Genomic DNA, 11,237 nt, shown 5'->3' with positions numbered 1-11,237 from the left:
GCCTGCAGCAGGTTTTACCATGTGAGGTAGGACGTCTGAGAACCTTTTGTTTTCATCCCCTCAGGTTTGTGAATGTTTTGCTGCCCCCTGCTGCTCGGCAGGAAGGAGTACGCGTTCGCTGGTGGCAGCCGCAGCACGACGGCACCGACCACAGTGACTGGGCTATAGATAATGTCCTGATCGCAGGCTCAGACCCCCGAGCTCAGATCTCTGACACATTCGGAGGAGTGGCTTTGCCAAATCATGAGAGAGCCCCTGCAGACGAGACTTCAGGAAAGATTGATCAACCCAGTGAGCTGGAGGAAACCCCTTTAGGTGTTGTTTTGAAGTTAGTTATTTAAGTCGAGCAGCATCATCTCCTGATGGGATGTTATAGTTTTATTTCTCTTGTTTCTAGTGAGTGATAACTGGTTGTTCTCGGAGGACTGCTCAGTGCAGCGCTTCTGCAACTCTCCTGACGGGGTGATGGTTTGTGGAAATGATGACGGGAGAGAGGTGTACGCCGTCACTCACGATATCATTCCGGGCAAGGGATGGGCCATGCAGTTCAAGGTAAAATGGGGGTCGGATATAATCTGCTGAATTATGAGTAAAAACGTATGTTGAAAACAAAATACATTTAAAGTTTACTTTTATTTTTTAAGTTTATGCACAAGATCAAGAGCCTCAGATGACCTGCAGCTTTAGAGGAAAAATTCAAAATAGTCATAACATATGGCTGGAAAGCTCCAATATAGCTCGCCAGTTTTGCTGCATCTCTAATGTTAGGTTGGGGTATGAGGGGGTATAATGGGAACAACATATTCTGGTACATACCATATCGTTAGACACATATCGTGATACGTATCACTAGACTCTTGCTAATACACACCCCTTTTGAATAATTTCTAGTAAATCTAGTAAATGTCTAGCATATCCGGATCTACAATCAAATAAGTTTCCAAATGTACATATTGAAATGCTTTTATCAGGACAGATTTGCTGTTGTTAGTTGACCCCTTCACACCTTCTTCGTCCAGATTGCTGTGGGTTGCAGTGTTCCGGAGCGCCACGCGGATCGGCAAGTTCACGTTCAGTATTCTGTGGATTTCGGAGTTACCTGGAAGTACCTCGTTCCCCAGTGCCTCCCTGCCGACCCCCGCTGTGGTGGTCAGGTGTCCCAGCCGTCCGTCTTCTTCCCCGCTGAGGGCTGGAAGAGGGCGGTCTATCCTCTACCCGACAGCCTGGCTGACACGTGAGGAAACGTTTGACACACGGGGTTGAAAAAAGAAACTGTATTTCAATCTCATTTCTGCTGTTTGCGTCTTAGAGCTGTGCGGTTCCGGTTTTACCAGCAGCACTCTGATATCCAGTGGGGAGTGGAGAACTTCTACATTGGGCCAGCCTGTGACAGCCATTGTGGGGGGCATGGGGACTGTCTGGATCAGCGCTGCCTCTGTGACCCTGGATTCACTGGACCCAACTGCTATGCCAGCACTGCTCTTAAGGTGGCTTTGCATTTATAACCATTTTCTTTCTGCCAAATATTAGAAGACACCATAGTTAACAGCTGTTTATTCTAGGCATCTCTGAAGGAGCGTTTTGACTGGGAGGGGGCAGCAGGCGCTCAGTGGGAGGTGCTTGAGGGCGGTAAACCCTGCACAGACTGCGGTGTTCTGGTGGAGGGCACAGCCTTGTACTTTGGAGGAGCCGGTGCAAGACAAGCCGTCACTGCCGACTTGGACCTGCGAGGCGCCAAGTCAGTACTGAACTGGTTTAAGCAGATACTGGGGGTATTTCTGTTTATAATCATTCTTTTTTGGGTTGATAGGTTTGTGGAATACTGGGCGAGGATTGGAAGTGAAGACAACATGACCATGTGCCACCGTCCGACCTGCCGCAGAGAAGGGGTGCTTCTAGACTACTCTGTTGACGGAGGTGAAGAGAAACGCACTTCAGACTTTTTTGAGTATCTGAATTCTCCCTTAAAGCTCTTCATGTGATTGCTCAGGCGTGTCCTGGACTCTGCTGCATGAGATGGACTATCTGAAGTACGTGTCCGTGAGGAGAGACTACATCGTCCTGCCAGAGGGAGCTCTGACGAATGCCACTCGCCTGCGCTGGTGGCAGCCTTTTACTATTTCCTCTGGGCTGGCCACTCCAAGCCTTGAAAGAGCCCAGTGGGCCATAGACAACATCTTGGTGGGGGGGTCAGACATCAACCCATCCGCACTGTTCGATACATTTGACGATGGTAGGCTAGAGTGATTTTTTTTTTTTACTTGAGTGAATAGATAATCTGGTTGCTAACTGTGACATTTGCTCTCGTCAGAGGGAGTTTCACACGAGGAGAGCTGGAGTTTCTACCCCAACGCTGTTCGAACGGCCGGCTTCTGCGGGAACCCCTCGTTCCACCTGTACTGGCCAAACAAGAACAAAGACAGGACACATAACATCCTTGCCACCCGAGAACTTATTGTCCAACCTGGATATATTTTGCAGTTCAAGGTAGAGAAATGGTTCATTGTTGAAATAAAATCTCTTTTTCAGGCACATTCAGAGTCGTCTATTTTTTTGCTGTAGATCGTCGTTGGCTGTGAGGCAGACACGTGCGAAGACCATCATTCTGTCCTGCTGCAGTACAGGAAGGATGCTAGGTGAGGAAAACTAGGAATGTTTTAACGTAACTGAATTATCGTTTGTATGAATGTTGTCACACAATCTCTCCCCTCAGGTCGGATTCGTGGCAGCTGGTGCAGTCAGAATGCCTCCCGTCTTCAATAAACAACGTGGGCTGCTCTCCCTTCCAGTTCCACGAATCCACAATCTTTAGTCCAATTAACAGCTCAACGTGGACCAGGGTCACCGTCCAGCTTCCAGACCATGTCTCCTCAGGGTAAGGACTTCCCGCATCCAACCTAAGTCAACCCCGAACAAGTAGATCATCACCTGTTGTCATGCCGTTGGTTTTACCCAGAGCCACTCAGTTCCGCTGGATTCAAAAGGAAGGGACCGGAGAGAGGCTGAGCTGGGGCGTGGACCATGTTTACATCGGAGAAGCCTGTCCGGGACTGTGCAGCGGCCACGGCTACTGCACCAGTGGATTAGTTTGCATATGCGATGAAGGATACCATGGTAGGCCACAAACCAAACAACAGACGACCCAATTCTGGTTCAGCTGAGTTTCCATTCTGCTTGTATTCTGCTGTGCGTGCTGAACACAACCTAGCTAACCAAGCGAATTAGCTGCAAATCTGTGATAAATCTTTGAGACGAGAATTAAGTTGTCATCAATATTTCATCAATTTTTTTCTGATTATGTATGGAAGCAAATAGTATTCAATTAAAAATAAAAAAAATGTACTCATTTATTTTTTCCCTGGTTTTTTCGTGCTAATTGTTTCCAGAACCTTTTTGCTTTGTCTTCTTACTTACTCTATCCATAAACATTACAGAGCAAAACATTGGAAACATATTATTTATTTTATTTTATTTTTTTGCTTGTTAGTCGATCCCGATGAAAATGTTAGTTCATGCAAATGTAAGTTCATGCATAACTAGGATGCTTATGTGGTGGCTGTGGTCAACTTTGTAGCACGCAGTCTATTTTTGTATGATTTTCAACATATTTTTTTGTTTTTTGAGATATTTTTCTCTAGCTTTTCAAATATTTTTTTCTATTTTTTAAAGATATATATATTTTTGTTTTTCAGGGGTTTTTTTTTCTTAGCTAATTTTTCACGTCTACAAAATGCAATACTTGAACACACTGGCTCACTCTAAGGAAAAGAGTAATGATAGATATAATGATGAGTATTTGGGATTTTTTTGAGATTATTCATCATAAGTTACTGAGAAATTGTAATTGTTTGTCTGTGATGTTCTTGTGTACTTAATTGTTGGTCTACGCCTGCTTCTGCAGCTTCACAAAACATCATTGAATCCAAAAACACTTGGATCCTATTTATCCAAAAACTGCATCACCACAGACAGAAATAAACAGTTCTTACTGGTAAAACTAACTAATATTTCCCCAGCATTTTGCTCTGTAATGTTAGTGAATAAAATAAGTAGGAAGAACTGGCGATATTGTAATGAACACACAAATTAAATGGATACATTATTACTTTTCAACTTTTAATTTCAGGTCTGGTTTTCATGAGCAGATGAGCTCAGTGCCCACCCCGTTTATACTGCTGCGTTCTTGAAAAACACAAATAGTTACAGAAAATTAGACCTGCTTTTTTTGACAGAATGCACTACATTTCTAAAATTACGTACTCTTTAAAAAAAAGTAGATTTCAGATGCATTTTTATTATTTGTCTGTTTTACTCAACAGGAGATGACTGCTCCCTCTCCAGCACTGACCTCCCCAGCTCCATCAAGGATAACTTTGAGTCTGGTAGCATGTCTCAGGAGAGCTGGCAGCTGATCCAGGGTGGGGGAGTGGGCAGTGGCTGTGGGCAGCTGTCCCCACACGCCCACGGAGACTCACTTTACTTCAATGGCTGTAAAATGAGGCAGGCAGTTACCAAACCGCTAGACCTCACTAGAGCCAGGTACAGGTAGTACCACAAGATAAACCGTGCAAAGTTTTGCAATAACATTAATATGGATTATTAATTTGGTTATCATTTAATGTCCAATTTTTATGTTTTTTCTTTCCTGTCTCCTTGTAGCAAGATCATGTTCGTGCTGCAGATCGGCAGCGTGGCGCAGACCGACAGCTGTAACATAGCCTTGGATCAAGCCGACACCGTGGATCGAGCCGTCCTGCTCCAGTACACGGTCAACAATGGAGTCAGCTGGCACGTAATCGCCCAGCACCAGCCCAAAGACTTCATAAAGGCTCAGAGAGTCTCCTACAACATTCCACTGTAAGTGAGGAAGACACAAATGTGTGGCTACGGTTGATTCTCATGCTGGTATCTAGAGACCTTTGGTCAGAATCACGTGGAAGGCTCATCAAGCCATTCCTAAGGAGTTTTTTTATGAGTGCAGCTGTGATATTGGCATTATTTCCTAGATATTTAGCTTGTCTTTGCCAAAGTCAGACAAGACTGTCAAAATGTTGGCTTTTTTAAGTAATATAATAATGACTACTAAAGGAAAATTGTCTTTAGTAATATATTCAAATGCAGTCCCTATAATGTGTTTGTGATTTGAATTATTTACAAAGTATCAATACATCATGCATCCGATTTTAAAAATCGTACCATTGGTTTACCACAGGTCAAAACTGTTGGCACATTACTCCAATTTTGTAAACTTCATTATGTTCCCCTGATTTCCACAGTGAAGCCAGGGTTAAAGGAGTGATGCTGCGGTGGTGGCAGCCCCGGCATGAAGGTGCGGGACATGACCAGTGGGCCTTGGACCATGTGGAAGTAGTTCTGTGAGTACCCAATTACAAGTCGGTCCCCGGCCCCCGCAGACTGGCCACGACAGAGCCCTGAGCTACCAAAGTCTCTGCCTCTGCCTGTCCTCAATCCCAATGGTTCCTTCCAGTCCGCACTGACACCGGGGTACACACACAAACACGTTGGCACCAGCTTAGTGGCCAAGTGGAATAAAGTGGGGCCCAATGCCTACCTGCTCAACACTCATCTTTAACATGAAGGATTGGGGAGTTAAACCTCCAAAATGGTTAAATAACATTTTTTCCAAACATATTAGTGTGTGGTGATAGTTAGACTTCAACTTCCTGCTGACAACCAACATCAATTCCTAGAACAGAAACTTTCTCCAGAGTATTTTGCTCCGGATCAACACCTGCTGGTTGATAGAGACCATTCTTCTGGGACATCAACTGTGTACTTTCCACAACTTTGAAAAAAAAAAAAAAATCAGCACACTGTCTTGTGGGGTGCAGATGACCCCTCTTTTAATGTAAACATGCCTAGGGTAGCACAAGGGTTACAAAGTTCAAAAGCTTCAACAAGAACCATATTTTTATCATTCTAAAGAATCCCCTTTTTATCAGTAAGTTATTTTTGCCTTTTCCCCCTCTTATTCCATGTTATTACCCTATAAATACAGTATCTGGTAACTGATGTTCTTTTTGACCCCAGGTCATCTTTGGAGTAACCAAATGTAAAAGTCCAGCAAATGAAAAATAGCTGGCAGTTTTGTCAGGTTTTTCCATATCAATCTGGTTCTCTTCAAGCAAATAAAACTAAAAAGGCTTTAATAACAGGTGGACAGGCTGCACTGCAAGGTATTCTTGAAGTAATGCGCTCTACTGGAATTCCAGAGAATTAATTATGGTCGAATCCAAATTCTCCCCCTTCCCCTACGGCTCCTCCCTACCCCTACATTTAGACCTCCAAACAGAGAGTTTGGGAAAAATAATGTCTTAAAATTCCTACGTCACTTGTATTTCTCATTGTACAGCGATGTGGGCATGGCTGGCTTTTTTTGATAGGGATGGTCAAATTAGCATATATTTTTTTAACATTTCTATTTAACATTTAGACTTCAAATTTACATGTATTTTTAGAATTTGTATTTAACATTCATTTTTTACTTTTATAATTAGGATATACATAAGCATGCTATGACATATGAATAATTATTGGGATAAACATATTCCAAAAAAGCATCAAATATTAGAAAAGTTGGCTAAATTTAACAAAACTACAAAATTTTGTCTATTTATCTTTTACATTCAGAGCCACATACTATTATGTACTGTACCCGAGTACATCTGACAGCAAAACATGATTCATTCTAATAAGAACACCTCAGTTTACAATTATGAAGTCAACAACGTTTTGGTCAGATTGCAGACGTGGACCTCCAGACCCTGATGGGATTGTTAAAACTATGATGTCAGATACATAACATTCTGTTTTCTGGTATAAATATAAAATATAAACCAATCTGTATGTTAATCTGCATTAGACCATAACGGAAAATCTGAAATGTCCATTTATTTCTGTCAGGCTTTCTTTATCTTTTTTTTCCGCAAAACTTTGTACACTTCATGTCATATAATATCAAAACACAAAATGTTCTTCATATGGTGTACATTGTAATACTAGGATTAGGTTGAAACGTCCCATAGTACTTGAAACAGGTATTTTTTAATGAGATAAAACTGTCTTTAGCAAACAGAAACACACCTTTGCGCCTAACCTGAGCTGTCCCTGGCCAACATGGCCGTGACCTGTCGCACACCCTCCCTTGCATTTGCTCAGTTTTCAACAGTGTCTGCTGAAGCGTGATGTGACCCTCACACTTACTCTGTTGTTTATTTCTCTGTTCACCGCTCCTCCGCACATTCTCCTCCTCAACCTTTTCTTTTGCTCCCCGGCTGCTTTAACGTTACTAATGTGGCTACACTCACCCCTCTGCTTGTGCCTCACCTTCCTCCATCATTCTGCTCCTCTTCTGCCCTTTTAACTCCCAAATCCCTCCCTAACTGTGCCCCTCTGGCACACAATGGACGCATAGCTGCTGTTTATCCCCCTTTATCTTTGTTATATGTCTTCGCTCTCTATTCTCCAACTTTCTTACTCTATTATATTATCTTCCCTCTTTTCCTTTTACTTCCATTTCTTCTCTCTTTTCTCCCCACCCTGCCTCCCCAGGCTGGGGCTCCTTCCTCCCCAGACCTTCCTCCGAGACAGCAGTCCCTTCCTCCTCCCGCCTCCCCCCTCTCGCGCTCTAACTTCTGCTCTCTTCTGTATTCTGCTCCCTCTGGCATGGCTGTAGTGTCAGGTAAGTCCTCCGCCTCTTCCTGAATGCAGCCCCATCCCCTTGCGCCCCCCTCCCTCCCTAAACCTGTTACACCCGCCTCTTTTCTTTATCAATTTTTTTATATATTTTGCGCACACATGCAGCCTTCTTCTTCTTCTTCTTCACTGCCATCTGTCATCTCCATCGTTTAAATTTGCACCCCAGGCAGGTCAAAGGGCAGATCAGCAGTTTACAGTGTTCAGGTGGAGGGTTACTGACCAAATATATAAAGCACTCACAAAATAATTCATAACAACAATAAAATATAGTCATAGAGTTAAGAACAAGGACTGGAAGAGTTTGGAAAATATTTGGAAACAGCTCAACGTACAGATAAAATCCATGGATTTGGTGGTTTGCACATCAAAATGTACTTTTTTCCGTGGATATTTTGTACACACAAATGTCAGTACTTTTATGTTTGTGTATAAATGTGATGTAACTCATCACTATATCTGTATTTGTTTGTGTTGTTCTGATTACGCCCGCTGTGGGGCTTTTTGCTGCTTTCACAGCTGTTTTATCCTTTGATTCTATTTGAGAATCTCCATCCAGCATTTTGTCGCTCCAGCCTCAGACGCGAACAACTGCTTTTTAATCCATGTATCATTCGTTCATTTGTTTTTCAACATAAAATCGAAAAACTGAATCGTTTTTTGTTTTTGATTTTAAATTGAAAAACAAATGAACAAATTATACACGGATTCTTTTGACTTGAATGTCAGCTTCAGTTGATATTCAGGGCATCTCATGTCGTTTTTAATTTTTTTTTTATTTTTACTTGCTCCGCCTGCGCATGGCTTTAAGTGCAGCACCTCCTCATCCTTCCTCTACTCCTCATACCTGTTTGTTTGTCCTTCTCTGAGGACAACAACAACATATCTTTGGTCCAGGAGCTTCTCCTTCATCTCAAAAGTCAAAAACCTACCCACTTTTTTCTTCACATCTTCCTAGTATCAACCATTTAAACGTGAACCCACACATGCGCAGCCATCTCCTGCCTCCCCGAGCCCTTTTTGCCCCTCCCATTTCACAGAGACCCCTGCCTGCCCTGGCTGCTCTCCTGGCTCACTGGCACCGCCCTGCTGGATGGAAGAGGCTATAAGCAGGCTAAGCAAGATTGATCTTCTGCAGCTTTTCTATGTTACTTAAAGAAAAAAAAAAAACCTTTCCTGCTCAGGACCCTGCACTTTTGTGGCCTTTTGTGTGTATGTGTGTGTGTGTGTGTTATCTCTGCCCTCAAACACTCAGAGTTTAGTGTATCATTGTGTTTGTTTACTTGTGCTGTGTGTAGTTTGTTTAACTGCTCACCATGTTGACCATAGCTGCCCGTCTGTGCAGAATGCAAACAAACCAAAGTGTATCCGGTAGATTTGTTATAGAGATCCGTTGAGTGTTTGAGGTTACATGAAACTCCAGCATGAACGTAGGTGTGGTAGAGCTCCATTCCATTGGTCAGCCTGTGTGCATGGTCTGGAGCGAGTGTGAACCTCCAGTGCTCTTTACCGTGTCACTCATACTCGCACTCGTCCTCTTTCCCCTCCCCCTTTTCCTGTCTTTGCGCACCTGCAGCACGCGTAAGCAAAACTACATGATGAACTTTGCCAGACAGACCGGCATGCGTCACTACTACAGCCGCAAGCGGCGGGCACTGCGGCAGCAGCAGCGCGCCTGAAGGAGTGGGAGGAACCCGCCAATCACACATCAACATGCCTCGTACATCCTCGTCGCCCTGTTGAGACCCGTCCACCGGTGGATTCCAATCAGCCTCAGACGCCCCCCCCCTTCACCCGTCCAATCACTACTGCGCTCCAGCCAAACCACACACATCAGCGGGAATGAAACTAAAGGAGTAAAGAGGCCATATTGTCCCAAAGGATGGTCAGGGCTTTTTTTGGGTTGTTTTGTAATCGTTGCTGTCGTTCCTCTGATTCCCACCTTCCCCCATCTTTTTTCCTGCCACACTGTGAAACTAAAGAGATAAAACATCACTGCTGAACTTACCAGCTGATTTGAGGAGAACCCACCCCCCCCTCAGTTCTACTGAGCCACTGGGAGGGGAGGAGGAGGACCACTCCACCGCAGCCGAACCAGTACGCCAGGAGAGAGACACAATGATACTGGCTATTAAGAGGAATAACAGTGATGAAGATATAAAAAAAAAAAAAAAAAAAGTATTGTGTTCTTGGTGTTCTGTGTGTCTGTGGGTTCTTTTTGTGATGAGTTGACTGTGGTGTTTTGTTTGTTTGTTTGTTTGTTCCTTTTTCTACTAATTTGTATGCTTTTAAGGGGGGAGGTGGCGGGTTGGGTTTCCTTTCCCTCGTTCGTTGGATCAGGAGTGGGCAGGACACAAGAGGCCCAAACAACACGGAGGAGGGACAAAGGAAAGATTTGCACGGCGGCGGAAAAAGGGAAAATATATCTAAAAGAAAAAAAAAAGAAAAAAAGGACTGGTTAACAAGTTTTTTAAATCATTTTTTTTATATATGTTGGTTCCTGAAAATACAGATATTTATGGTAAATGGTTCTTCACGTAACCTATTTAAGATGCACTGTGCGTGAAATCTGTATGTTTTTTAGTTATGTTTTTTTTTTTTAGTGTTAAGTTATTAGACAGTTGAGTCGGGCTCTCGGACTGCATCATCTCCCCTCTTCTTTCACTCTCCTCCTCTCTTGTGCTGTTTCCCTTCCCTTCCATCCTCTCTCTGCTGATTTCTGAAACCTGGAGGTGAGGCTCTATCAGTGTTGTTTTTTGAAGTCTGTGTAATATGGACCCTCTGCCCTCAATGTAACTCCAGTATAGCAATCTCCTGTAAATATATATACACGTATATCCACTATGGGGAGACCCAGCAGCCTTATTCAAGGGAAATAAAGAACTGTCCAAACCTCAAACTGTGCACACTGTGTCACCTCCTCTTTCATTTCTTCTGAGGCTACGATTACACTGCACTTGGGAACGTGCGTCCAAGCGACCTCTTTCAATGAAAACTCTATGTAAACGCGTGTTTTGGGCTTCAGCGTTCAAAACTCTTGTGTTCTATGCTCATTTTTAAGATCGCTTTCTTGCTCTATGTACAAAATGTGCAGCCACTGAATGTGCATTGCCAGTTAAACTTTGACTGATTAGGGACTCCGATTAGTTAGTCCCGTGTGGATGGCATCCCCTTTAATTCGTTGAAGTGTCAACCCTTTGAAAATTGATCATGGAGGAGAAATTCATGCCAGGCTAGAACTCTATGACATCAATTCTCTCTTATATCGTAATAGAGCTGTGAAAGAGAATGCCTGAGGAAAGATTCGCCAGATTTGTACCACTTTGACATTCTACACCAAGCCTCTTTCAACTGTAGGTGACGCACAAATGCTAGTAAACAGTAGAAAAAAAAAGAAGAAACCCTTTCAACTTGTCCAATGTGAACAGCAAGAATGTGTGTTTAGCAATTTAAAAAATGCATGTCACCTGCCCAGTCTGAACGTAGCATTAGTCAACAGAAAAATTTGGAGGATAAATCCA

General features: G+C 43.2%; 1 protein-coding gene across 2 annotated transcripts in view; it reads left to right on the top strand.

Annotated features, from left to right (window-relative positions):
* The window catches only part of reln (reelin), a 100,887-nt gene extending 90,267 nt beyond the window's left edge, over window positions 1-10,620 (top strand). Inside the window, exons 50-65 of one of the 2 annotated variants that reach the window (XM_024281164.2) lie at window positions 65-315; window positions 398-552; window positions 1,020-1,234; window positions 1,310-1,487; window positions 1,563-1,738; window positions 1,811-1,917; window positions 1,991-2,233; window positions 2,312-2,487; window positions 2,563-2,636; window positions 2,714-2,875; window positions 2,957-3,114; window positions 4,320-4,539; window positions 4,660-4,857; window positions 5,277-5,375; window positions 7,697-7,702; window positions 9,293-10,620. In XM_024281164.2, the coding sequence (XP_024136932.1) occupies window positions 65-315; window positions 398-552; window positions 1,020-1,234; window positions 1,310-1,487; window positions 1,563-1,738; window positions 1,811-1,917; window positions 1,991-2,233; window positions 2,312-2,487; window positions 2,563-2,636; window positions 2,714-2,875; window positions 2,957-3,114; window positions 4,320-4,539; window positions 4,660-4,857; window positions 5,277-5,375; window positions 7,697-7,702; window positions 9,293-9,395 (2,521 nt within the window). In that variant the 3' untranslated portion in view covers window positions 9,396-10,620. The remainder of the gene's footprint in view (window positions 1-64; window positions 316-397; window positions 553-1,019; window positions 1,235-1,309; window positions 1,488-1,562; window positions 1,739-1,810; window positions 1,918-1,990; window positions 2,234-2,311; window positions 2,488-2,562; window positions 2,637-2,713; window positions 2,876-2,956; window positions 3,115-4,319; window positions 4,540-4,659; window positions 4,858-5,276; window positions 5,376-7,696; window positions 7,703-9,292) is intronic. The other variant, XM_024281165.2, reaches the window with a different exon arrangement.
* Window positions 10,621-11,237: the final 617 nt, after the last annotated feature.

The sequence above is a fragment of the Oryzias melastigma genome, linkage group LG6 (genome assembly GCF_002922805.2).
Source record: "Oryzias melastigma strain HK-1 linkage group LG6, ASM292280v2, whole genome shotgun sequence".
NCBI classification, from domain to species: Eukaryota; Metazoa; Chordata; class Actinopteri; order Beloniformes; family Adrianichthyidae; genus Oryzias; species Oryzias melastigma.
This window is presented reverse-complemented; position numbering and strand designations above follow the sequence as displayed.